Raw genomic sequence first — 27,338 nt, forward strand, 5'->3', positions numbered from 1 at the left:
TTATTTTAACTCCCCCGGAGACACTGAGCACCCTCCAGTGCTCTGCTGCCCAGTCCTCCTCTTTTTCTCTGATGAGCTGCTTGGGGATGGCCTTTGCAGTTGTGCTGTTCCTGACTGGTGAGTGGGGCTGTGAGAGGCCTTCTGTGGGTTGGGGGAGCGGTGGTCTCTGCCTGGTAGGGCAGGCAGGAGGAGCTGAAGGAAAAGGAGAGGACTCCTGTCCAGTCTGGTGTGGTGGGAGGAATGGCCTGGAATCTGGGGAGGGGCAGGAGCTGGGCAAAGCTGAGGGATGTGGGTTCACGGGTTATGCTTGGGTGGAAGGTGAGCTGCTCTCCAGGTTGCCCATGGCTTCTCTCTCCCTTCCTTTCCTGGGGGCCCTGGGGTGGGTGCTGGGAGTGAGGGGCGTCTGCCCCAGGGCCCCTGGGAGGGGAGGCCACACCATCCACAAGAGATGGCAAGACTTTAGTTTAGACAGCACTTCCTTGGTCCTGCACATCTCCTGAGTCTTTCCAGCTTCTCTTGAGAAATGGGAAGGTCTGGCTGCTCTGGGTACCAGAGTCTGGGAATGGATGCCGCCTTTACCACCCGGGGCTCAGACCCGCCCACTTCACTCTTTGATGTCACCTCACTGGCCCCTGAGGCATCTGGGTCTGAGTCTCTTGGTATCCTCTACCTGTCAGATCACAGGGGCTGCTTCCAGACTAGGAATAGAATCAATCTTTGTGAGAAAGATGTCGGACGTGAGGTTTCCTTACATGTGGACCCAGTAAGGACCAGCATCCTAAACATCTGGCCTCTGCCCAGAGCCCCAGGGTTCAGGTGTCTGGACCCTCCTTGTCACTGCCTGGCCTGATGCCTGGTCTCCTTAAAGCTTTCCTACTTTTGGGGTTGGAGTCAGCGCCTCCATCCAGAGACAACCAGGCTTCTTGGAGGAATGGAGAGGAAAGGTGATTGGTTAGGAGAGAAGGGATTGGGAAAAGCTCTTGAAATGTAAAGTGTCTTCCCCTGGGGCTTTCTAGCTTAGCCACTGGGATGAGTAAAGAATCGGGAGAGTGAGTTGGAATCCTGGTTGTGCCAGTGACCAGCTGTGTGGTTCAGAGTCATTCAGTAAATGCTAAAGTCACCTGCTAAGGGCTGGGCACTGTTCCAGGCACCAAGACAAGGCAGGTGGAGCTGTCCTTGTCCTCCTAGAGCCTGGCACCAGGAACGAGGACACGGAGAATACAAAATGACAAGTAATAAATCACAGAATTCTAAGTCTGTTTCCTAAGCCTAATGGGAAGATGCAGTAGGACAGTTTTAAGTGGGATGACCACACACCCTAGTTGCCTGGAGCCAGTACCAATGTTCCTGGTGTAATTATTAATGGTGCCCCCTCCCCTCTTGGAAGGTCCAAGTTTAGACAATAAATTGTACAGTCACTTTATCTTTAAGGGATATTCCTGCTCTATTTAACCTACCAGGAGGTGACTGGCCTAATTTCAGACTGTGGGTGAGGGGCATTTCTCTGGATGGTTGCCCTCTGTATTGTGATTAGACTATTTTTAAGGGAGGAGGAGACATGGGAACCACACAGGTGGCGATAATAAGAATGCCTTTCTCTCGGGCAGATGGGGAAGCAAGGCTGAGCGTGGTGGGTGTCATGACCCCGAGAAGTCAGGGGTTCAAAGGAGAAGGGGCTTCTCTGACTGTTCTCCCCACCTCCCCGTATTCCTCAGGCCTGGCTTCTTATCACGGATTCAACTTGGATGTGGAGGAGCCCCTGGTCTTCCGAGAGGACATAGCCAGCTTTGGCCAGAGCGTGGTCCAGTTTGACAGATCTAGGTAGGCCCCGCCCACTTTCCCCAACTCTGCCCCCTTGGCCTGCAGGCTGGCATTCTGATTGCTACCACCTGGAGGAAGGGCAGCATGGGCTACAAACCTGTCCATCACACCTGCATGAGGCGGGCGAGGTTAGGGTCTGCTGTACCTGGCTTGCCCAGCCTCTAAGGATCTGTGCTGTATTCCTGGTGTATGAAGGAGTGTGACACTAAATAGCAAATAGGAAACACCAGGACAGCAGAGAGGGAGGGCCTGTAGAAGAAAGGGAGATAAAGTCTTTTTTCCAAGAACAGGAGGGAGGCCTCATAATTTTATTTTGCATTGGGATCGGCAAATTATGTATCCACGCTGCCTCCAGAAGGGCACATTCTTGGGTCCCAGAGACCGGGACCCAAGGAGTTGAAGTCACAGTGTGATGCAAGCATAACCAAAGTCTGGAAGCCACAGGAAGGGAGACATCAAACCCAGGAGAGAACTCCAGGAGGACTTCACGGAGGCGGTGGCACTAGCAATGACCCTGAGAGCACAGGAAGTTTCAGTTAGCCAAGACAGAGCACACAGAGGTCACTGAGTCCCAAATGTACATCCCTTCCTTCTCCCTCGACTGGCAGGCTGAGGACATGGAAGCAGACGTCAGGCCCTAGAGTTTTATTTTCTTTGTTTTGAAATATAACACAGAGATTGATATGCACGAATCTAGAAGGTCCAACTCAAAAAATTTTCCACATATGTGTATCCAGGTAACAACCACCTAGAACAAGGTGTAGAATCTCTCCACCACTTCCCCCCATTGGCTTCCCTGGAGCCCCACACAACCACACAACACCCAACAAATCCAGCAGCTTCTGTCCCACTTACCGTCAATTTGTGTTCAGGCCCTATTTTTTTCAAAAATGAAACTCTTGATTGTCTGCTGTTCATCAGTGCTTTAGTCCATGGGGTCGCAAAGAGTCGGACACAACTGAGTGACTTTCCAACCAAGTATATAATATATATTGGATGACATTCTGATTGCTACAAAGCTACTGTTTTTCCTGGTTTCTGCTGAGTGATAATGAAAAGGTTGAGCTGACATGTAAGGAATGGGTTGGGGTAAAAAAAAAACCCTTGTAGGTCAATAGTTTAAAACTAAAAGTTTATTTACCCGATTGTGCCAGAAGACACCAAATGGCTACATCTCCAACCACCTGATTCAGTGTCATCCTCAAGTCTTAGACAAACAAGGATTTCAGGTTTCCATAAGGGAATGGTCCTCTAGAATGAATCTTTAAAGGCAAGTTCAACAAATCTTGCATGGCTAATCAGTTAAAATATATTAGTATTTGTCTAGTTCCCTCACCTGAATAGCGAGCTTGTTGGTAATGAGAACATTTTTCTCAATGAGAAATTAAAAAATTCTCCCCTCTCAAGGTGTTTTGCAAATAAACAGTTGCATTTATAAATGAATAGAAATGATATGAAGCAGTTTCTGATACAGCTGCTTTAAATTAAATTGTTTATCATATTTAAATTATCCAATTTGGGAATTTCCTTGTGGTCCAGTGGCTAAGACTTTCATGCTCCCAATGCAGGGGGCCCAGGTTCAATCCCTGATCAGGGAACTAGATCCCACATTGCTGCAACAAAGACCCGGAGCAGCCACATAAATAAATAAAATTGTAATTGTAAATAAATAAATAGTCCAATTAATTACAGAATTATCTATTGGCTTCAGAACATTTTTCCATTTAACTTGAGGTGACCTATTTTTTGGAATAATGGCTCTCTCAGAATGAGGGCTCTTAGGAGACAAACTGCACTGACTTGTGGTTGGGAAATGCTATTTTTTGTTCTGAATAGTTTTATTCTGAGTGAATGTTAAAACACGCACACACAATCTCCAAAACTATTTGCATATACAAATACATGTATATTTATATACGCACACATGTACCCAAACAGACAAACAGAAAGCCCAGCATGGCCTTTCAGCCTCTGTGGGTTAGACTCAGGCCCTGATTTTGAGTAGCCTCACACAGGCCAAGGCCGAGGGCTCCCATCGTGAAATCTCACTTCCCCATGACACTTCTTCAACCAAAGCGCCCCATGCCCCCACCCCTCCTGCGACTGTCTGTCCTGGTTGTACCTCCAGACTCGTGGTGGGAGCCCCCTTGGAGGTGGTCACAGTCAACAAAACAGGACGTTTGTACGACTGCATGCCTGCCACCCGTCAGTGTCAGCCCATCTCGCTGAACAGTGAGTGACTCGCCCCAGGGATTGGGTCCTTCAACCTCCTACACAGGACTGCCCCCTCCTCAGCCTCCAGCCCGGACTGTCCCCCCAAGTGAAGGCGTACCCATGGGTGTAACCCTGTGTGTCTGCCCTCTCAGCCCCCTCAGAGGCTGTGGACATGTCCCTGGGCCTGTCCCTGGCGGCCTCCACCCATCTCTCCCAGCTGTTGGTGAGTGTTTCTGGGTCCCTGGAGGGTCTTGAGGGAGAAAGAGGTTGACGGGGTTGAGGGAGAGGAGGCTGGGGCGGAGGGAAAAGGAGGGGGAGTGTTCTGGGGGCCCCCTCACCCACACGGGCCTCTGCCCCCAGGCCTGCGGCCCGACTGTGCACAAAGCCTGTGGGGATAACATGTACATAAAAGGCACTTGCCTCCTGCTGGGCTCCCACCTGCAGGTCATCCGGACCATCCCCACTGCCCTACCAGGTAGGTCCCCCAGAGACGCCAGTTCTGGGTGGAGCACGTATTGGAACCACTCATGCTAGCAGAGCATGAAACTTGGGTCCCCACCTTCTGGGTCTTTGTTTTCCTGGGCCTCTTGTGCCCCAAGCCCCCTCCCAGAGGGCTCGGCAAGCTCAGCAGGGGCTGGGGGCACAGTCTGGCCCAACAGGAAGTGAAGTCACAGCAGGACCCCCTAAGCTGGGGAGCTGTGATGACTGACGGGGCAGGAAGGAGCCTCGGGGTGCTGCTGCAGGAGGCATGAGGGTCCCACATCAGCCAACAGGTGTTGGGGTGCCTCCTGGTTTCCAGAGGAAGGGTTTTGGGTGGTGAAAACGTGAGGTGAGGACCATAGATCCGAGAATCCAAGAGGGAGGCAGTCCTGGGGCATTCTACTAGTCTGCCAAGATACCCCCAAACTCACACTTCCCCTTACAAGGGCAGAAAAGGACCCGATCATGGCGAGTGTGAGGCACAGTTTTGCCAGCACTGATGTCTCCCGCAGAGAATGGTGCCTAGGCGGGCCCTGCAGCTGTCTCTCTCTCTGAGAGTCAGTCTTTTTTTTTTTTTTCTTCTTTCTTTCCTCTTTTTTTTTTTTTCTTTTTTAAAAATTTATGGCTGTGCTGAGTCTTCATTGCTGCACACAGACTTTCTCTAGTTGTGATGAGCAGGGGCTACTTCTCTAGCTGCAGTGGGAGGGCTTCTCACCGTGGGGGCTTCTCTTGTTTCAGAGCACGTGCTCTAGAGCGCACACGGGCTCAGTAGTTGCAGCTCCCAGGCTCTAGAGCGTATGAGGTTCACTAGTTGTGGTGTATGGGCTTAATTGCTCCGAGGCATGTGGAATCTTCCCAGACCAGGGATCGAACTCAAGTATCCTATATTTCAAGGCAGATTCTTAACCATTGGGCCACCAGCGAAGTCCTCTGAGGGTCAGTCTTTACAAGTTCATCTTCTGTGTCCTTGGGCAAGTGGCTACATTCCCTGGGCCTCAGTTTCCTCATTGGTAAAATGGAACTCAATAATTGAGGTGGCTATTAGGATTTAAAAGATTTAATATACGTGTCTAAGTGCTTAGACTCCAGCCTGGCATGTGTATGTGATTGCCTTTATGACTAATTTTCTAACTGAAGATTATCTGTTTGGACCAGGAGGAAGGCACAGGAAGGAGATAAACAACCCCGTGTGTGGCATCAAAGGAAACAATGGGCCCCCAGGGAGAGCCAGGGACTGCACAAGGCACATGTTTTGTTGTTGTTGTTTACTTATCTGTTTATTCATGGCTGTACTGGGTCTTCATTGCTACGCAGGCTTTCTCTAGCTGCAGTGAGTAGGGGTCACTCTCTAGTTGTGGTGTGTGGGCTTCTCCCTGCAGTGACTTCTCTTGTTGCGGAGCATGGGCTGTAGAGCTTGGGCTCAGTAGCTGTGGCACACAGGCTTAGTTGCCCCACAGCATGTGGGTCTTACTGCCCTGACCAGGGATCAAACCCATGTTCCCTGCATTGGCAGGCAGATTCTTAACCATTGGACCACCAGGGGAGTCCCAAGGCATGTGTTTTGGCCCAGAGAAAATACAAACCCAGACTTCATGGGTTTTTAGCCAGAAGTGAAGCAGCAGCAGAAATAGCCCCCAGACAAAGTTGTGAGAGCAGAGTCTACAGAGGGGACAGGGAGAGTGGCAAAGACTCTAGTGAGTCCCAGGCCCCACCGGGGATGTCTGTGCAGCAGGGCAGGAGAGGTAGCTTTGAACACTAAGTGGTAAATGTCTTCTCTTAGATGTTTCTGGGGCTCCTGAGATGTGATGTCTGATGAAAATGGGACATACATGTGTAAAACTGGTGCAGATAAGGCAGGTTTGAATAGATATGGAAAGACTGTGCGCCAGGCAGTGCTGGGTACTGGGTGCTGGGTGTGAATCCCCTTCTAGGTCCTCATGAGATCCTCGTGGAGGCCAGGATGATCCCCGTTTTATAGATGAGAAGACTGAGGCTCAGAGAGATGAGTTTCCACTTTAGGAAGTGGCAGAGCCCAGAGCTTGAACCAACCTTGCCTGATTGGCTTGGTTCTTTTTTCAGAAGGCAATCACCTTCAGCCAGGTGCCTGCTGTGGGATACAATAAAAACAGCAAGAAACAGAAGTGACATTGCAAGGGCACTGGCCACAGGCCTGGTCTGAGAGAGCATGTGGAGAGGGAGGGTGATTTTGTCATGGAGCTAAAAAAGTGGGTACGAGCACAAGATGTGGTTACAGAGAACACCAGCTACCCAGCTTGGGAGCACCTGAGCACACGCTCAGCCTGCCATGTGGATGGCTGGATTTCCTAGGAAGACTAGAAAGCAGGGAGGAAAGTGACCTTCTATTCTTCCATTTCTTCTCAGCACTGGTGATACTGGTTGAGCAGGCAGGGTGGGGGAGGAGTGAGGAGCTGGGAGAAGGCATTTTTGCTTCAGTGACTTGAGGCCGGCTGCCGCAGCTCAGCCTCACACCTCAATGTGGTGGCCTGATCTCCCAGCACCCCGAGACCAACACAGGATGTGGGGTGCTGGTAGAGGCATCAGCTGGGTTTTGCACCGAGACCACAACCCCCAAAATAAGTTTGGGGACAGCCTGAAATGTCTTATTTCTTCATATGCATATGCTGTGTCTCTCTTCTACTGTGTGGACTCCGCAAGGGCAGGAATGAGATTTTTTATAAAACTTTGGTCTTCAGTCCGATTTCCCTAGAGACGGGCTCTGCGGCTCCCTTGAAAATATTCTCAGGAGCAACCCCCATGAGAGTATGAGGGAAGCAGGACTGAGTAGATGGACAGGGTAGACAGGGAGAGGCCTCAGTCGCCCCACCGGGAGCTTGGAGCATGGCTGGGTACAGGTTGCCCCCTGGAGCAGAAAGGGTAACCTTGGGCAAGACACCTCCCTTTTGAGTAGGGTGACACCTAGGGAGGAACTCCACTGGGAGCCATTGACAGCCAACTCCCTACAGCTGGGAATGAGCACGTCCATCCTGATGGGGGACAGGTCTTGAGAGCACACCTTAGCATCTGTTCCAGGTGTGTCCTTGGGCACAGAAAAATGCCTGGTAAATGGTGATGATGGTGATAACAACTAGCCCTTATGGGGCACCAAGCCCTGTCTTAAGTACTTTACGTACATATTCATTCCGTTTTCAAATTGGAGTAGGACTCCTTTACACTGTTGTGTTAGTTTCTGCTGTACTACAAAGTGAGTCGGTTACATGTAATCATATATCCCCCCCTCCTGCGCCTCCCTCCCGCCCCCTCATCCCACCCCTCTAGGTTATCACAGAGCACTGAGCGGAGCTCCCTGTACTGTCTAGCACACAGCATGGGAAGGAGAGGGTGGACAAATGGAGGGAGGAGCGCTGACATGCTCATTGTTTTCATCCTTGCCATAATTCTGTGTGGGCGGCCAGGTGGCTACATGGTAAAGAATCCATCTGCCAAGCAGGAGACAGGGTTTCGATCCTTGAGTCCGGAATGTCGCCTGGAGGAGGAAATGGCAATGTTTAAGTATCTTGCCTGGGAAATACCATGGACAGAGGAGCCTGGTGGGCTACATTCAGTCCATAGGATCACAAAGAGTTGGACACAACTGAAGCGACTTAGCGCGCGTGTGCACACACACACACACACACATGCACGCAGGCCACAGTATCCCTGACATGTGTAATCAATAAAAATTTGTTGACTAACAGAGTGAGGAGCCCACCCAGCCCCCATACTCTACTTCTTTCTCCCCTTCTGTAAGCCTTGTGGGAGGAGGGGAGAAACAGGGACTCTGCTAAAGGGAAAGGGGCTGAGACAGCAAATTTGGACCTCCTCTGTGGATAGTGTGGGGATTGGTCCCTGTGCCAAGAATGGCTCCCCAACTCTGTGGAGCAGAAAGGGTTTCTGGGCCCCAGGATGTGGCTGGGACCCACACATGAATTTCTTTACTTTTGACTAAGCTGGGCCATTGTTGCTACGCGCGGGCTCTCTCTAGCTGCAGCAAGCTTGCTGCGCGTGGGCGCTCTCTAGCTGCAGCAAGCAGCTGCTTCTCTCCGTTGTGGTGTGCTGGCTTCTCACTGCAGTGGTTTTTCTTGTTGCAGAGCACAGGCCCTAGGGCACATGGGCTTAGTAGCTGTGGTGCACAGCTTAGTTGCCCCGAGGCATATGGAATCTTCCCGGATCGGGAATCAAACTCATGTCCCCTGCATTGGCAGGCAGGATTCTTAGCCACTGGACGACCTGGGAAGTCCCCGCAAACATATGTTTCTGATTCCTCTCTCCCTCTGGACAGAGTGTCCAAATCAAGAGATGGACATCGCCTTCTTGATTGATGGCTCCGGCAGCATTGACCAAACCGACTTTAAACGGATGAAGAACTTTGTCAGAGCTGTGATGGACCTGTTCAAGCGCACCAACACGCAGGTGAAGACTAGGCCCTCTGAGACCTGGGGAGTGGGGTGGGGGAGGGTCTACCTCTGGGAAGGTCAACTTGGGAGGCTGCCTGGCATCACTGGGGGCTGGATCAATAGGCCTGTGCCTTGAGGAAGCTAGGGTCCAAGGTCAAGGCATGGTTCCCATGCAGGGCCAATTGGAGACCTGACCTGGGAGGAGGTTTCCCCATCACATTTACTATGTCCCCATGCGCCACAGGAAATAGGTTTTTGCTATTTAAATACATTGAAAGGAATATAAAATAATTTTGCTGTGAAATTTGACTGAAGGTAACTTGGCCAAATAATTGATGATTTCTTTATCATGTTTTGCATATAACTCATGATTTCTTTATCTTATTATTTTATTTCCCAGTAACCAGTGTGTGTGTATATATATGTGTGTGTGTGTATAAATTCTTGTTGCCCCTCTGTCCTTGGGATTTCCCAGGCAAGAATACTAGAGTGGGTTACCATTCCCTTTCCAGGGGATCTTCCCAACCTAGGGATCAAACCCACGTCTCCTGAGTCTCCTGCTTTGGCAGGTGGATTCTTTACCACTGAGCCACCTAGGAAGTCCATAAATTCTTGAGAAACAAGGAAATATAGACTTCAAATTGATTTTGTATATTATAAAAATTTTTTTAATCTAAATTTAACAAATATGGTAGTTGGCAAGGTTATTCTTTGTAAACCATGAAAGAAGCAATATTTAGCTTTGATTTCCCAGTTTTCTTTTTCTGGGTTTCAGTATATACTTGTCAGGCCTCAAAATCACATGGAACATGGTTTGTAAGTGCAAAATTATTCAAAAATTTAAAGCTTACTAAAAACACACACACACAAACAACTCCTGAACACCAGGGCCCTTTTCTTGGCCTTCACAGTTCTCGCTGATGCAATATTCAAACCTTATGAAGACCCACTTCACCTTCAACCAATTTCGGACCATCCGGAGCTCTCGGAGCCTGGTGGATCCCATCGCCCAGCTGAATGGTCTGACATTCACAGCCACCGGTATCCTGAGAGTGGTGTAAGCTCCGACCCCTGCTACCTGCAGATAAAATGCTTCCCTGCCACTGTCTGGCGCTGGGTCGAGGATCTGGAGAAAGGGCTCATGGGGAAGCGAGGGGGCCGTAGGCAGAGTCTTCCTGGAGTGTTTCTGGTCCCCTCACTGGTTGCAATTCTCTGAGGCAGGGTGAGGGCCAGACTCCTTTCCCCTTTGCCTGGCTTTGGATTGGCTGGACTCTGAGCCCACTTGGGTTTGCTTCTCGGTTCCCATCCTGGCTCCCGGCTTGCTACCTGGGTCACCGTTGGAGTAATCGGCTTTTTCTAAGTCTTGGAAAACTGTCAAATGAGGATAAATTCACAACTTGGTTGGAAGGATTAAACGAGATGACATGAGCGCAGTGCTTCTGCCCAAGAAGTCTGAGATAAACGGCTGTGGATTTTAATTTAAAAAAAAAAAAAAAATGCAGCTCCTCTTTACCTCCCTGGAAGGGACTCAGGAATTATTGCCAAGTGTCTTCTTTGTGCTTTTCTCCCCACTCAGCTCCTTTCTCTTCCCCATCCCTCATCCATTCTCGCTCTCTACATACCACCACGTGCCTGCCCAATACTGGAGGCCAGGTGGCCCAGGAAGAAAATGGCTTAGGTGCTGGGGCCAGTAATTTTTGTCAGTAATGTTATGAAGCCATGACTTAACATGCCTGAGTCTCAGGGTACCAGGCCTCCCCAGTCTCTCCAGAGGAGCTTCTAGTGCGCAAATGATTGCTTCCCAAAATCTCAGTAGAGTTACCCCCTCTTTCTTCCTTGACAGGAGAGAACTATTTCACAGTAAGAATGGGGCCCGTAAGAGTGCCAGGAAAATCATCATTGTCATCACAGACGGGGAGAAATTTAAAGACCCCCTGAAATACACCGACGTCATCCCCGAGGCAGAGAAAGCCAACATCATCCGTTACGCTATTGGGGTGTGTCCTTTGCTCCTGGCTCCCCCAGACTCAGCCTTCACCTCCCCCAGGCAGAAGGGCTGGTGGGCCCCTCCTCCTCATGTGCCTCTCTGCTGCAGGTGGGAGATGCTTTCCAGGCACCCGCTGCCAGGCAGGAGTTGAACATCATTGGCTCCATGCCTTCGGAGGACCACGTGTTCAAGGTGGACAACTTTGCAGCACTCAGCAGCATCCTAAAGCGGCTTCAGGAGAAGATCTTTGCTGTTGAGGGTAAATGGGGAGTGAGTTTGGGTGTCGGAACTGAAAGAGCCGAGATCCAGTTGTCCCCCACAGTCCCCAGGATCTGTCCCTACTCATGTTGTTGTTCAGTAGTTCCATCGTGTCCGACTCTTTGCGACCCCATGGACTGCAGCACTCCAGGCTTGCCTGTCCTTCACTGTCTCCCGGAGCTTGCTCTAACTCATGTCCAGTGAGTCGGTGATGCCATGCAACCATCTCATCCTCTGTCGCCCCCTTCTCCTCCCACCTTCCATCTTTCCCAGCATCAGGGTCTTTTCCAATGAGTCGGCTTTTCACATAGGTGGCCAAAGTACTGGAGCTTCAGCATCAGGCCTTCCAGTGCACATTCAGGGTTGATTTCCTTTAGGATTGACTGGTTCCATCTCCTTGCAGTCCAAGAGTCCTCTTTCTGGATCCCTACTCCAGCTCGCCCCAAATCGTTACCCAGAACTCAAGCCCCAAACCACATTCTCCTCTCTCTGCTCTGAATCCTCACTGTCTCTAGGTCTCTGGGAGCCTAAATGACCCATTTCCCCCACAGGAACGCAGTCGGGGACAAGTAGCTCCTTCCAGCATGAGATGTCTCAAGAAGGCTTCAGTTCCATCCTCACAATGGTGGGTGGAGCGTGTGCTTGATTAAGAGTCTCAGGCACCAGCCTGGGGCTGGGAGCCGGGACTCAGAATAAATAAGAAAGCGGACTCAACCCTCAAGCTCACTGTCTAGTCTGGGAGAGACACGCAGGCAATGAATATAGGTGCTAGAAGCACAGCAGAGAATGGGATAGCTGAGGTCCCTGCTTTCCTGGAATGTGTAACTAGTGGGAGGGGATGATAAAAAAACGAAGAAATGAAAGACTTTCAGATGGTACTAAGCACTGCAGTAGAAGAAGAGAGGTGATCAGAGGAGGGCTAAGGAATAACCATGGAGGCTGAATGATGAGCAAGGGTGAGGCCTGGAAATATCTAGGGAGAAATTGCTCCAGGTAGAGGAAACAGCAGGTGCAAAGGTCCTGAGGCAGGAATGGGGTTCCTACGCTAGAGTGAGAGAAGGGCCAGCGCAGCCGGAGCCAGGGGAGCTAGGGGCAGCATGGAGAGAGAGCTGGAGAGTTGAGAAAGACCAGACCACGAAGACCAGAGAAGTGACGGTCAGTTCAGTTCAAAATAATGATAGAGACAGACAGCGGTCTGAAAGGAAGTACATGTTCAAAATATTCAGAAGGATATTATCCAGAATAATTTTTATTGATATATTTATTTGGCTGCACCAGGTCTCAGCTGTGGCAGGTAGGATCTCATTCCCTGACCAGGGAATGAACCCTGTCTCCCTGCATTTGGAGTGCAGAGTCTTAGCTCCTAGACCACCAGGGAAGCCCCTTACCCAGAATAATTTTGAGGGCAATTGAGGGGGACCGAGAAATGGAACAAGGTTTGTCATGAGGTAATCAGTGATGCTAGGTCACGGGTACTAATGGGTTCATTACACGTTCCTTTTGACTTTTGTATATGTCCTAAATTAGCCATAATCAAGAGTTTGAAAAGGCAATAAACAAAGTATTCAGAAGAGGAAATGCCTAGCACTTTCTGAGGGAGCCAGGAACATCTCACAGACGTAACTTTGAGGTTGACTCCTCCAGAGAGAGGAGCTGAGTCCCAGAAAAAGGAGAGAGGAGTGTCCAGGTCAGAGGGTTGGTGTGTTCTGGAACACCGGGTAACTCCATAGACTTGATTGCGAAGGCTACTAAGTGCCACCCTCGGGGGTTTGATGACAGGAAGTCTCTTTGGTTTGCCAGCAGGGTAGTGGCCTCACATTTGGGTTTAAAAAGCCCAGCTCTGGGACAGTAGATGAAGCAGAGGAGAACAAGCGAGGAGGCAGAAAGGACAGTGGCTGAGAGGCGCTGGGGTGACTCTGGCAGTGGCAGTGGGGATGGACTGAGAGATGTAGGAGTCAGGGACACGAGGCTGCTGATGAGAGCTAGAAATGACAAGAGAGACTTCCAGATGAGTGGCGGAGTCAGCGGCAGGCATTTCTTCAGAACAGGCTGTCTTCTTCCCACCTGCTCACCCTGGAATCCTTTCTTTTCTCCCAGGATGGACCAGTTCTGGGGGCTGTGGGGAGCTTCAGCTGGTCTGGAGGTGCTTTCCTGTACCCCCAAAATAAGAACCCCACCTTCATCAACATGTCCCAGGAGCATGTGGACATGAGGGACTCTTACCTGGGTGAGACAAGGCTGTGGTTGGGGGCTGGGCAGGAGATGGGCTGCCTGGGAAGGACAGGGGCCTGGGGGTGGGGGATGAGGGGACAGGGGTGGGGAAGCCTCGGTGCTGACCCTGGCCCCTTCAGGTTACTCCACAGAGCTGGCCCTCTGGAAGGGGGTCCAGAGCCTGATCCTGGGGGCCCCCCGCCATCAGCACACCGGGAAGGTGATCCTCTTCACCCAGGTGTCCAGGCAATGGAGGCCGAAGGCTGAAGTCACAGGGACCCAGGTTGAGTGTGGAGGGGGTCTCCAGGGGCAGAGAAGGAGGAGAGGAAGGGGGTGCAGGGCCTCTGGGGGAGGTGTTGGTGTCTGGGGAGAGGCGGGACCTGGCCCAGGGGGCGTGTTCCTGGGAGAGGGCAGACAGGATGACTCCCGACTCTGCCCTCCAGATCGGCTCCTACTTCGGGGCCTCCCTCTGCTCCGTGGACGTGAATGGAGATAGTAGCTCTGACCTGGCCCTCATCGGGGCCCCTCATTTCTACGAGCAGACCCAGGGGGGCCAGGTGTCTGTGTGCCCCTTTCCCCGGGGGGTGAGTAGCTGATGAGACCCGGGCTGGGTGGGGTCTGGGTGTGGGTGAGCCCTGACACCATTCTCATTCTGCAGAGGACTAAGTGGAAGTGTGATGCTGTCCTGCGAGGGGAGCTGGGCCACCCCTGGGGCCGCTTTGGGGCAGCCCTGACCGCGCTGGGGGATGTGAATGGGGACAGGCTGGCGGATGTGGCCGTTGGGGCCCCGGGAGAGCAGGAGAACCGGGGTGCTGTCTACCTGTTCCACGGAACCTCAGAACTGGGCATCAGCCCCTCCCACAGCCAGGTGAGGCCCCCCAGCCTTCACCTCCTTTCCCATGTCTTAGGTTCACCTGGTGCCACCTCCTGTCCCAGTCTCAGCAGTGACCATTCCCCTGCTCCTTTTAGTGGTTTATTTCCCTGAATTGCTCCTGGCCCAGCTAAGCGCAAATGCTCTCTCTTCTCTCCTTTGACTCCAAACAGACTTCAAACTGTGTGGGCAGCTTAGTGGTTAAGAGATCACAGGCCCCAGGTCAAACGCCTGACCAGCCCTGTGGTCTGTGTGGCTTTATGCAAGTGACTGACTTAGCCTCTGTGAACCTTGATTTCCTTCTGTGAAACATAAAAGGATGAGCAAATTCCATTGACTTCATGTAAAGATAACTCGAGGACAGCACTAAGCTGTCCATTCCTCCAATATTTATGAATGAACTTACAGAGGACGAGTAAATGAATCTGTTATGCTCTCTTCATGATGCTTTGATTTTGTCATTAATTTGCATCCTCAAGGTCCTCATTGGACCAAAAGTGCTCCGATCTCTGTCTGGGGACCCTGGGGACCTCATTTTGTTTGCTCTCCACTCTTCTCCTTTTTTAAAATTTTATTTTTTATTATTATTTTATTTTTTGGCTGTGCCCTGTGACATGTGGGATGTTAGTTCCCCACCCAGGGATCAAACCTGTGCCCCCTTTACTGGAAGCATGGAATCTTAATCACTGGACCACCAGGGATGTCCCCTCCCTTCTCTTCAACTACTCTATTCAGTGTCCTTTCCAAATTTTCCTTCTCAAACCTTTCCCATCCCCTTCCCCTGACTTGCACTTTTTTTTCCTCTCTCCGGCCAGCGGATCGCAGGCTCCCAGCTCTCCCTGGAGCTCCAGTATTTCGGGCATTCGCTGAGTGGGGGTCAGGACCTCACGCAGGATGGACTGGTGGATCTTGCTGTGGGGGCCCGGGGGCACGCACTACTGCTCAGGTGACAACCCCCCCTCACTTGCCTGCCCCTTGTGTCTGATTCACCAAGCTGCCCCCTCCCTTGTTTTCCCTGCCGGAGGCCAGAAGCCGGTCCTCAGCCCCTCATGTACCCTCAGGACCCTGCCAGTGCTGAAGGTGAACGTGACTATGAAATTCATACCCCCGGAGGTGACAAAGGCTGTGTATCAGTGCTGGGATGAGCTGACCACCACCGTGGAAGCTGGACAAGCCACAGTCTGTCTCACCATCCACAAAAGCTCACAGGATCACCTAGGTGAGCTTCCTCCTGGTAGACCAGACCCTTACCTCCCAGAGGCGCCCTACCCAGCCCTCTCCTCAGGGCCAAATGGAGCCAGGAACCCAGATCTCACCTCCACGTCCACCCAACTGCCCTTCTCCCTTCCTCTTCCCACACCCAGGCCTTTAGGTTCCTTCTCCAGGATTCATGGGAGGTCTGCCCTCTTTTCCACCTTCCCAGCGGACAAGGCTTCTCCATCCCACCCTCTTTGAGCTGTGTCCACAGCTATTCTTGCTCCCTCCCACCCACTCTGCACCAGGTGTAGTTACCTTGATTGGTCCTGAACACAGTTCACCACTCCTCACCCGCTCCCATGTTGTATTTATAAAGACTAAAACTCTTGCCCACTGTGACACCGATGATTTGGCCCCCCTGCCTCTCCAGCCTCCCTTACTCCAAGCACTCCCCCTCCTTTTTTTTTCTGGCCACACCAAGGGTCTTGCTAGATCTTAGTTCTCTGATCAGGGGTCAAACTCCTGGCCCCCGGCAGTGAAAGCATGGAGTCTAGCCACTGGTCTGCAAGGGAATTCCATCCATACACTTAAAATTTTTTAATTTATATTTGGCTGTGCTGGGTCTTCCTTGCTGCGTGGGTTTTTCTCTAGCTGCAGTGTAGAGGCTTCTCTTGGTGTGGAACATAGGCTTTAGGGCGCAAGGGCTTCCGAAATTGTAGCCAATGAGGTCAGTTGCTCCAAAGCATGTGGGATCTTCCAAGATCAGGGATCAAACCTGTGTGTCCTGCATTGACAGGCAGATTCTTCACCACTAATCTACCCAGGAAGCTCTCCTCAGTATAATTTTTAATTAATGTACCAGCCTCCCTCTCCCTTCTGGTCTTAGCCACTGTTCCCCAGATATGGGATTTTCCCCTCCCCACTTTTCACCTGACTCCTGCTCATCCTCTAGGTTAGAGCTCAGACAAGGTCCAACCAGGAAGGCATCTCTGATCGCCAGATCTGAGTTAGCAAGCCCTCTCTGGTACCACTGAGGATCTGGCCCTTGCAGGGATCAAGCTGTGATGTTATGTCCTTCACGCTGATCTCCATTTCTAGGCTGCGAGCTCAGGAGGACAGGGACCATATTTATCCATCTTCTCCACCTGTATCCCAGCACCTGGTACAGTTCGTGGCCCACAGAAAGTGCTCAGCAAATCTCCATTGCATGAAAAAATGAAAACAGAACCTTCGCGTTTCTCTCACTTTTCGTCTTCCGTCCCTTCTGCTTCAGGTGACGTCCAAAGCTCTGTCACATACGATCTGGCGTTGGATCCAGGTCGGCTGATTTCTCGTGCTGTTTTTGATGAGACCGATAACTGGACTTTGACTCGAAGAAAAACCCTGGGGCTGGGAGAGCACTGTGACTCCATGAAGCTGCTTTTACCAGTGAGGACTGTGGGCTCTGGGAGAGGGAGGAAGGAGCCCAGGGCCAGCCTCTGACACCTCCACTCCCTCCTGAATGAGGCAGGAAAGGCGGGGAGTCTGGGGCAGGAGAGGAGAAAGTTGAGGCTGGGGAATCGGGTTTCCACGGCGTGGATGTGGTGGAGGAGAAATCCCACCAGGGTAGCAGGTAAGGAGGAGGAAAGCAGGTTCTTTAAAGCCCCTTCTTCTCCAGGACTGTGTGGAGGACATAGTGAACCCCATTATCCTGCGACTCAACTTCTCCCTGGTTGGGGAACCCATTGCCTCATCTCAGAACCTCCGCCCCGTGCTGGCTGTGGGCTCCCAGGACCTCTTCACGGCCTCCGTGAGTCTTCCTAGGAAGTCCCAGGGATGTGCTGACTCTTGCTGTGTCTCTGTGTGCTAAAGAACCTAGGCTGGCTCCCAGGTGCCCACGAAACCACATCACATCTAACATGCTTCCGCCCCATTCTCACAGCCTGGCCCAGCTTGGAGCCCTACCCACATCTCGGCTGATTATCCACTTTGCCCCAACATAAACTCTCTGGTTCTCATTCTGCAGACCCTTTGAACTTTTTCTTTTATTTTTTTAAACCCACATTTTAATTTATTTATCAATTTTTTTTTTATTTTGACTGTGTCACTTGGCCCATGGGATCTTGGTTCCCTGACCAGGGATCAAACCTGCACCCCCTGCAGCAGAGTACAGGATCTTTTTTTTTTTTTTTTTTTTGAGGTATAGTTGAATTGGGCTTCCCAGGTGGCTCTGGTGGTAAAGAACCTGCCTGCCAGTGCAGGAGATGTGGAAGACGAGGGTTCAATCCCTGGGTTGAGAAGATCCCTTGGAGGGGGGCAAGACACCCCACTCCAATATTCTTGCCTGGAGAATCCCTTGGACAGAGGAGCCTGGAGGACCACAGTCCATGGGGTCACAAAGGGTGTGACACGACTGAAGTGTCTTAGCACGCACACACACACATAGTAGAATTACAATGTTGTGTTAATTTCTGCTGCATAGCAAAGCGACTCAGTTATACATACATGCACATGTTTTTCATCTTCTTTCCCGCTATGGTTTATCACAGGATGTTGAGTATAGCTCCCTGTGCTATGCAGTAGGACTTTGGTGTTTATTCATTCTGTATATACCAATTTGCATCTGTTAATCCCAAACTCCCAGTGCAACCCTCTCCTTTCTCTCCCCCTTGGCAACTACCAGTCTGTTCTCTATAATCTTGATTCTGTTTCTGTCTCATAGGTTCATTCCGGTCATATTTTAAACCCCACATATAAGTGATATCAGGTGGTGTCTGTCTTTTTCTGAGTGACTTCACGACCGTCTCCAGTCAGATGCAACTTTTGAAACTGGAGGATAATTGCTTTCCAGTGTTGTGTTGATCTCTGCTGTATAACATGAATCGGCTATAAATATACATATATCCCCTCTCTCTTGAGCCTTCTTCCAGCCCTCCCATCCCACCCCTCTAGGTCATCACAGAGCAACAGAGCACCAAGCTGAGCCCCCTGTGTTATCTAACAGGAGGCATGGAGTCTCGACCATTAGACTGCGGGGGAAGTCCCCCAGCTTTTCTCATTTCTACCTCTATGTCTTTGTCCATGTTGTCTGTCTTTCTTTTTCATGTTGCAGTTCCTTTCTGTTTTCAAGAAGAGGCCCTGTCAAGTGACTACAGGTACCTGTAATTGCTCATAGTGTTCCTAGTAAGGGCAGCATAATAAACAGATGAAGACATGGTTTGGCAGTTGATTTCTATATCTTTCCAGCATGTCATATTTCTTATTTGGAAAAACATCTTCTCTCCACCTCAAAGATCTCCTCTCATCCCTAGAGCCCAGTCTTATCTCCTTCTCTTTTGAAAACCACTGCTCAGCACTTGTTACTTCTTCTCTGGCCTCCTACTGTGTCATGGTGATACCCGGCCAAATACCACGTGACTGGACTGATAGCCATCTGCCTCCACTTCTGTGGACCCCTCAGGGATTGTAGGTTCCTTGAATGTAAGCACCACCATGTCTGATTCACCTGCAGTTGCCACCTTCCGAGTGCAGAACTTGTCTCATTAGCGACTGTTAATAATGTTTGCCGAATGCTTGTTCCAGTTGAATGTGACTCCTCAACTAAACATTACGTTCTTTGAAGCCAAGGATCTTGTCTTCTCTTTCTCTTATGTTCTAACTGCCCCTCTCACACTGTCTGCCCCACCTCCTTGCCAGAGTCTAGGACAGTGAGTGCTAGGACAGAGTCTGGCACAGGGTGGGCGCTCAGTGATGCTCAGTGTTGACGGGTGTTCCTAATGAGACTGGGGATGGATTGAGACACGGATGGGAAGAGAATGTACTGTTTTGCTGCAGCTCCCCTTTGAGAAGAACTGTGGGCAAGATCACCTTTGTGAAGGGGACCTCAGTGTCAGCCTGAGCTTCTCAGGGTGAGTGAGCTCTGTCTCCTTTCATAGCCATACACTAAAGCTTTGGAGGCTCCCATCCTCATGCGATGGGAAGTCCCTGTGTTTCCCTTTGCCTCTCCTTCTAACAAAGAAGTGCTTTGGATTGGATGGTCATCAGCACGTAGCTCATGCGTTCCCACAGCCCTGCCCCCACTCCTGAAACAATTCCAACCTATTTCCCTGGAGTCTCTCTCCCAATCTTGTCCTTCCTGTTCAGGCTGGAGACCCTGGTGGTGGGGAGCTCCCTGGAGCTCAATGTGACAGTGGTGGTGTCCAATGAGGGCGAGGATTCCTATGGCACGGTGATCAGCTTCCACTACCCAGCAGGGCTGTCCTATCGACGCACGTTACCAATCCAGGTAAACAGCTCCCTCGGGCTTCAGTGGCTGGGACCTCTCTCCTGCTCCGGGTTATAATAGGTTCCTTTCATTTTTTCTATGATGAAATATACAACACACACAAAGAGAGAAGTGCACAGGGCATATGTATAGTTTAATAACAAAATATTAAGCAAAAATCTATGCAATTAACATCTAGATGAAGAAATAAAGCACTCCAAAGGATTTTTTAAAATAATAATAAATTTAAAAGATGGGGAGGATTTTCCTGGTGGTCCAGTGGTTAAGACTCTGCGCTGCCAATGCGGGGGCAGGGGATCAATCCCTGGTTGGGGAACTAAGATCCTACATCCCGCGTGGCAAAGTCCAAAGATGAATAAAAAGAAAAAGAAGGAAAAGAAAAGAAATAAAACACTTCTAGCACCTCCAGAAGCCCTTTATATAACTTTCCTCATCCTAACCTCATACTCTCTGCAAAGGTAATCACTATTCTGCCTTATAATACTCAATTCCTTGAATTTCTTTACCACTCATAAATATATCCCTAGATTATGCTGTTGAGTTTTGCCAATATTTGAACTTTATATAAATGGAAACGTGTTCAGTTCAGTTCAGTTCAGTTCAGTCATTCAGTTGTATCCGACTCTTTGTAACCCCATGGACTGCAGCACACCAGGCTTCCCTGTCCATCACCAACTCCTAGAGCTTGCTCAAACTCATGTCTATTGAGTCAGTAATGCCATCTAACCATCCCCTTCTCCTCCTGCCTTCAATATTTCCCAGCATCAGGGTCTTTTCCAATGAGTCAGTTCTTCACATCAGATGGCCAAAGTATTGGAGCTTCAGCATCAGTCCTTCCAATGAATATTAAGGACTGATTTCCTTTAAGATTAACTAGTTTGATCTCCTTGCAGTACAAGGGACTCTCAAGAGTCTTCTCTAACAACACAGTTTAAAAGCATCAATACTTCAGCACTCCACTTTCTTTATGGTCCAACTCTTACATCCATACATGACTACTGGAAAAAGAATATCTTTGACTATATGGACCTTTGTCAGCAAAATAGCGTCTCTGCTTTTTAATATGCTGTCTAGGTTGGTCATAGCTTTTCTTCCAAGGAACAAGTGTCTTTTAATTTCGTGGCTGCATCACCATCTGCAGTGATTTTGGAGCCCAAGAAAATAAAGTCTGTCACTGTTTCCATTGTTTCCCCTTCTGTTTGCCATGAAGTAATGGGATCAAATGCCATGATCTTTGTTTTTTGAATGTTGAGTTTTAAGCCAGCCTTTTCATTCTCCTCTTTCATTTTCAAGAGGCTCCTCGCGTTCTGCCATGAGGAAACATCTTGTATGTTCCTTTTTTCTGAAACTTTTAAAGTACTGTGGATTTACAATCTTATATCAATTTCAGGTGTACAAGATAACAATTCAGTATTTTATAGATTACATTCAATTTAAAATTGTTATAAAACACTGCTTATATTCCCTGTGCTACATAATATATCCTTGCATCTTATTTATTTTATAAACAGTAGTCTGCACCTCTGACACCTGATCTGTTTGCTCCTCCCTTCATTCTTCTCCCCACTGGTGACCACGTTTGTTCTCTACATCTCAGTCACTGCAGCGTGTCTGACTCTGTGACCCCGTGGACTGCAGCACACCAGGCTTCTCTGTCCTCCACTATCTCTGGAAGTTTGCTCAAATTCATGTCTGTTGACTTGGTGATGCTATCTAACCATCTCATCCTCTTCTACCCCCTTCTGCGTTCCCAGCATCAGGGTCTTTTCCAAATGAGTCGGCTTGTCATACCAGGTGCCCCAAGTATTGGAGCTTCAGCATCAGTCCTTCCAGTGAATATTCAGGGTTGATTTCCTCTAGCATTAACTGGCTTTCCTTCCCTAGATGGCCTTAATTTGATTGTGGTTGATTTTTATCAAACTTTTCCTTTGTATTTAGTATTTTATATGTGTATCATGTTTAAGAAGTACTTCCTTACTCTATGGTTATAAAGACCTTCCCCTCTATTATCTTCTAAGAGATTTATAATTTGCCTTTTACATTTAAGTCTTTCATTCAGTTGGGATTTATTCTAATGTATGGAGTGAGGTAGGGATCCAGTGTTTGCTTGTTCATGTGTTTGCTTGTTTTGTATGGGCCAGCTTTCCCAGAACCATTTACTGAGAGCTTCCCCTACGGCTTTGCAATGCCCCCACTGTTTTGCATCAGGCCTGTATATGCATGTGGCTAAGTTTTTAAAAATTCCTTCTCCTCTGAAGCAACCTGGTCAGCGTCCCCTGCGCCTGGCATGTGAGGCACTGCCCACCGGCAACGAGGGCCTGAGGAGCAGCAGCTGCAGCATCAACCACCCCATCTTCCGCGAGGGCATTATGGTCAGAGCTCCCCCCAATTCTCATTGCTCTTCTCCCTCTTCCTGACCCCCTTTCCTTCCCTCTCTCCACCACGGCCTTCCCCATCCTCAACCCTTCTTTCTTTTCCCTCAGGGCATCTTCATAGTCACATTTGATGTCTCCTACAAGGCCACCCTAGGAGATAAGTTTCATCTCAGAGCCAACATAAGCAGGTGAGCTCAGGCCAGGTAGGGTGTGTCCCTCTCTCTCCTGTTCCATGCTCTAGCTGGAGACTCTTCCTGGATACCTTCCCAACCAGGCACCCTTCTCTCCTTCCAGTGAAAATAATAAACCTACATCCAACAAGACTACCTCCCAGCTGGAGCTCCCAGTGAAATATGCTGTCTACACAGTGATCAGCAGGTACTTAATCCCTGTCCTCCCCTTGGACCTTCTTCCAAACCTAGTACCTCCTCCTGCAAGCCAGCCTGCACTTTTGAGGATGAATATTTAAGCTAGCCCCTCTGATTTCTCACATGAGAATTCTTGTTGATCAGCCATGTACTTACAGCATAGCACCATAGCTTCCCTGGTGGCTCAGATGGTAAAGAATCTACCTGCAATGCACAAGACCAGGATTTGATCCCTGGGTTGGGAAGATCCCCTGGAGAAGGGAACAGCTACCCACTCCAGTAATCTTGCCTGGAGAATCTCATGGACAGAGGAGCCTGGTGGGATACGATCCATAGGGTCGAAAAGAGTCCAACACAGCTGAGCAATTAAGCACACCATGTCCCATAATTCTTTTTTTTTTTTACTGCTATATTTATTTGCTTTTAATTTCTTTTTGGCTGCACTGGGTCTTCACTGCTGCCTGCAGGCTTTCTCTAGTTTGGACATCAGGGGCTACTCTCTAGATGCTGCGGCTTCTCTTGTTGCAGAGCACAGACAAATGGGCTTCAGTAGCTGACACACAGGGGCTCACAGGCCCTAGAGCGTGCAGGCTTCAGTCGTTGTACTTCGCGAGCTCTAGAGGGCAGGCCCAATAATTGTGGTGCTCGGGCTTAGTTGCCCCAAAGCATATGGGATCATCCCAGACCAGGGATGTCCCTTGCGTGGGCAGGCGGATTCTTATCCACTGCACCACCATATCCCATAATTCTTGGTTCTCCTCTGATGAACTGACCTGCTGGTGGGACACACACACACCTTGCCACCCCTGTGCATCCTCTCTTCTCTCTCCAAGGTGCAGACTTCCTTTAACATGAAGCCAACTCTAGCCTTTGTGCCAAACACAAAGACGCTGGACTGGATCTACTAGATTAAGAGCTGAGGCTTTTCTGAATACTCTGAAGTGGGGAGCTTGTCGCCAACAGGATATGGTCTGTCACCACACAGGGCAGAGAAAGGTCAGGTTTTCTCAAAACTCAGGGGAGAGCAGAGATGTGCGAAACTGTAGGGATGGTTTGTAAGAGCACAAGCCTCAGCAGGCCACAGGAAAGGCAGGTGAAGGGCTGCTGCTCTGGGCTCTGAAAATGGTGGAGGGAGCAGGGGCGGGCCAGGCTGGAAGCAAGACAAAGAGCCTCACCTACCTGGCTAAACTCCAGAGACTTTAGAGTTGGCCATAAGCTTATAATATTGCCATGGGACAGAGTTTGCTGCTGCTGCTGATGTACCAATTTTTAGGGGAACTAGAGAGGGGGGTCAAGCAGTGTCATTGCCCTTCCAAACTCTATGTGTGAATTTCCCCTTCTGTCCATGGGAAAGCACTAAAACTCACAATAAGAGCTTACTTTTATATACTTATGACATGCCAGGCCTTGTTTGAAGTACTTTACATGTATTTACATAATTTAACCCTTCTATTAATGGCAATGTTAGTCGCTCAGTTATGTCCAACTCTTTGTGAGCCCCCAAGGACTGTAGCCCACCAGGCTCCTCTGTCCATGGAATTCTCCAGGCAAGAATACTGGAGCGGGTAGCCATTCCCTTCTCCAGGGGATCTTCCCAAGCCAGGGGTCTTCTGCATTGCCAGCAGGTCCTTTACCATCTGAGCCACCAGGAAAGCCCAATCCTCCTACTAGGTCTAGGATACGGTTATTGTTATACCCTCATTTTAAATATTTATTTATTTGGCTGCACTGGGTCTTAGTTGTGACATGCAGGATCTTTCAGTTGCACTTGTGAGATCTAGTCCCCTGACAGGCTAAAGTTGAGGCTGCACAGGCCCATGGGGACCATCACCGATCCCCTGGGTCACATGCTGGGCCCCTTCCCCAGCACGTGCAACCAAGGATGGTCCCCGGGCTGTTTTTCACCCATAAGCCCTCTCTCTCTCCAGGCAAGAAGAATCCACCAAGTACTTCAATTTTTCAGCTTCGGACCAGAAGAGCAGAAAAGAAGCTGAGCATCGATACCGCGTGAGAGACCAGGGAGTATCCACGTCTGTCCCTACCGTGGGGATGTAGGGAGCCGGTGGGGGAAGGATGGAGAAGAGCTGGAAGCTGGAGCCAGGAAAGCGGTGGGTCTTGGGATGCTCCAGGGACCACAGTCATGTTTTGTCTCTGTTTTCTGCAGGTGAATAACCTGAGTCAGCGTGAACTGGCCATCAGCGTTCATTTCTGGGTCCCCGTCCTGCTGAACGGTGTGGTCGTGTGGGATGTGGTGTTGGTGGCCCCTTCACAGGTGCCTGCCTGCCTTTCACCACTCCCCAGAGTCTGATCCCACAATGCCCATACCCTCCAACCAGCGGATCATCCTGTAGCTATTTCTCTCTTTCCCTAGAGTCTCCCCTGTGTGTCAGAGAGGGAACCTCCCCAGCAACCGGACTTCCAGACCCAGATGCCAAGCAGTCTCGTGCTGGTGAGAAAGGTCCCACTGCAGGACCAGCTGGGCACTGGAGACTCCCAGGAAATAGACTGCTTAGCTTCAGAGCCATGTTTATGTTCTCTGATGGTTTATCTATTCCCCATCCCCAAATCAGCTAGATTCCATTCTCTCTTGTGGTTCCTGCTTAAGTGAAGATCCTCTCCAACTTCACTCCTCTCCTGTTCCCAGGACTGCTCCATCGCTGACTGCCTGAGGTTCCGCTGTGACATCCCTTCCTTCGGCGTCCAGGAGGAACTTGACTTCATCCTGAAGGGCAACCTCAGCTTTGGCTGGGCCAGCCAGGTACGTCCTTCCTTGACTCAGATGGGGCTTGAAGTGTCTGTGCCCCCCTCAAGCCAGGGTGTTTCTCTATCCCTGAGCTGCCTGCATGCCCCCCTAACCCCTATAGAGCTAGTTCCCAGATCTCCCCTTTTCTTTTGCAGTTGCTGCAGAAGAAGACGTTGGTCGTGAGTATGGCTGAAGTCACATTCAATAGATCTGTGTACACCCAGATTTCAGGACAGGAGGCATTTTTGAGAGCCCAGGTAGTGACCGTGTGGTAGGCAGTGGCCGGGCTGGTCAGGGAGCTCTGGATGCTAAATCTGTGATGCTGAGTGGTTGGGGGGCGGGGAAGGGCTTGCAAGTTTGGAGAGAGAAAGAATGGATGGAGGCCCCTGGATGGGACAATCGTCCCTAAGCCCATGAGAGCTTCTGTATGTCACCTCTTGAGGCAGAGCCTGATGAAAGAAGGAAGGGAGTTAAGGACTGGGAAACTGAAGAACTTCCCTGGTGGTCCAGTGGTTAAAACTCCACACTTCCAATGCAAGGATGCAGTGGGAGAGGGTTCAGTCCCTGGTCAGGGAGCTAAGATCCCACATGCTGTATGATGCAGTCAAAAAAAAAGAAAAGGGAATGTGGGAGGCCTGATACTTTCTGACCCCGAAATCCCCAAATCAGGTAGAGATGGTGCTAGAAGAGTATGAGGTCTACAGCCCCATGCCCCTCCTTGTGAGCAGCTCCATGGGAGGACTGCTGCTCCTGGCCCTCATCACAGCCTTACTGTACAAGGTGAGTGTTTTCATCCCACTCCTGAGACCACCAGCATCCGGCCCTGCCCTCCCACAGACAGGATCGTATAGAGGGAAGAACTCAGACAATGGAGTCAGGCTCTTACTCCTTGTTTAATGTCAGGCAAGTTGCCCAACCTCTCTGAGCCTGTTTCCTAATTTTTGAAATGATAATAATGCCTATATCACAGAATGGCTGAAACAACAGAGACATGAGGCCAGCGTATGCAGAATCTATGAATGATGTGTACAGATCAGAGCTCGGCACACAGCAAACACTCAATCGGTGGTAGCTGTTGTTCACATAAGTATCCTAACACACAAATACAAGGCTACTTAGTTCCCTTCTGTCTCAGCTTCCTCCTACTCCCAACTTCCCATTCTGCCCTCTTATCCAGATTTTCTGATTTATTTCCCTTCATAGTGTGGCTTCTTCAAACGTCAGTACAAAGAAATGATGGATAACAAGCCTGAAGACACTGCTGCATTCAATGGGGAAGATATCCACAGTGAGGCTCCAGGTCCACTTCTGTCCGAATAATCCACTTTCCCATTTATTTCTATTTCCATTGGCTGACCTTGGCTTCACCTACCAATCTGCGGGGACAGGCCCGAGCAGCTTACCAGGTACCAAGACATCTTCCCAAGGGGTCAAAAGATTTTTGTGTTTTCCCATATCCACCAGACTTCTTCAGTGATGACCCACTTTTCACAGAAGCGGGCATGATGCCAGCGTGAATTCTCTTATGTATAAGAACTGTCACATTAAATGAGGATGCTTATATGATAACTATGCTGTAAGGAAGAGCTCTAATTCAGGAACCTCAGTGCTGTTCTGCAGCCCATGGGGTCACTAAGAGTCGGACACGACTGAGTGACTTCACTTTCACTTTTCACTTTTGTGCATTGGAGAAGGAAATGGCAGCCCACTCCAGTGTTCTTGCCTGGAGAATCCCAGGGATGGGGGAGCCTGGTGTGCTGCCGTCTATGGGGTCACACAGAGTTGGACATGACTGAAGTGACTTAGCAGCAGCAGCAGCGCTGTTTTAGAAGGGTGGGGCTGTTCGTGGGTAGAGATGTTTCTTACTCTCTCAGTTGACTGGGACCTGTGAGCATAAGTGCACTGTAAGCAGTGTTAGGAGAGGAGGCCAAAAGTAGTTCTGTGTGTGTGCGTGTGTGCGTGTGTGTGTGTGTATGTGTTGGTCATGGGTTTCCGCTCAGGCTCCCTGGTAATGACAAGTGAGCTGACTGTCCTAGAAGGTGAATGAAATATCCAGAGCTTGAACCCTTGAACGGGGTCCCCAGAAGCTAGGAGAATCAGACTTCCAGAAAGGGAGCATCTAACTTCCCCCAAA

General features: G+C 49.9%; 1 protein-coding gene across 3 annotated transcripts; it reads left to right on the top strand.

The window, feature by feature from the left end:
* On the top strand, positions 1-26,773 carry ITGAD (integrin subunit alpha D). 3 transcript variants are annotated; one of them, XM_069569364.1, is made up of 30 exons: positions 1-117; positions 1,716-1,821; positions 3,950-4,053; positions 4,188-4,258; positions 4,396-4,510; positions 8,816-8,946; positions 9,842-9,987; positions 10,774-10,927; positions 11,026-11,176; positions 11,727-11,800; positions 13,273-13,402; positions 13,527-13,669; positions 13,830-13,970; positions 14,045-14,254; positions 15,073-15,203; positions 15,319-15,476; positions 16,728-16,882; positions 17,112-17,243; positions 19,268-19,341; positions 19,577-19,718; positions 21,977-22,090; positions 22,202-22,281; positions 22,388-22,471; positions 24,390-24,468; positions 24,626-24,733; positions 24,833-24,910; positions 25,106-25,219; positions 25,360-25,461; positions 25,874-25,984; positions 26,408-26,773. In XM_069569364.1, the coding sequence occupies exons 1-30, from the start codon at positions 72-74 to the stop codon at positions 26,522-26,524; spliced, it is 3,501 nt and encodes a 1,166-aa protein (XP_069425465.1). In that variant the 5' UTR covers positions 1-71; the 3' UTR covers positions 26,525-26,773. The 3 variants fall into 3 exon arrangements, 2 of the variants coding, with proteins under 2 accessions (XP_069425465.1, XP_069425466.1); XR_011252536.1 differs by having other exon boundaries at positions 10-117; positions 24,813-24,910; XM_069569365.1 differs by lacking the exon at positions 24,833-24,910 and having other exon boundaries at positions 23-117.
* The last annotated feature ends 565 nt before the right edge of the window (positions 26,774-27,338 follow it).

This window comes from Ovis canadensis, chromosome 24 (genome assembly GCF_042477335.2).
Source record: "Ovis canadensis isolate MfBH-ARS-UI-01 breed Bighorn chromosome 24, ARS-UI_OviCan_v2, whole genome shotgun sequence".
Lineage (NCBI taxonomy): Eukaryota > Metazoa > Chordata > Mammalia > Artiodactyla > Bovidae > Ovis > Ovis canadensis.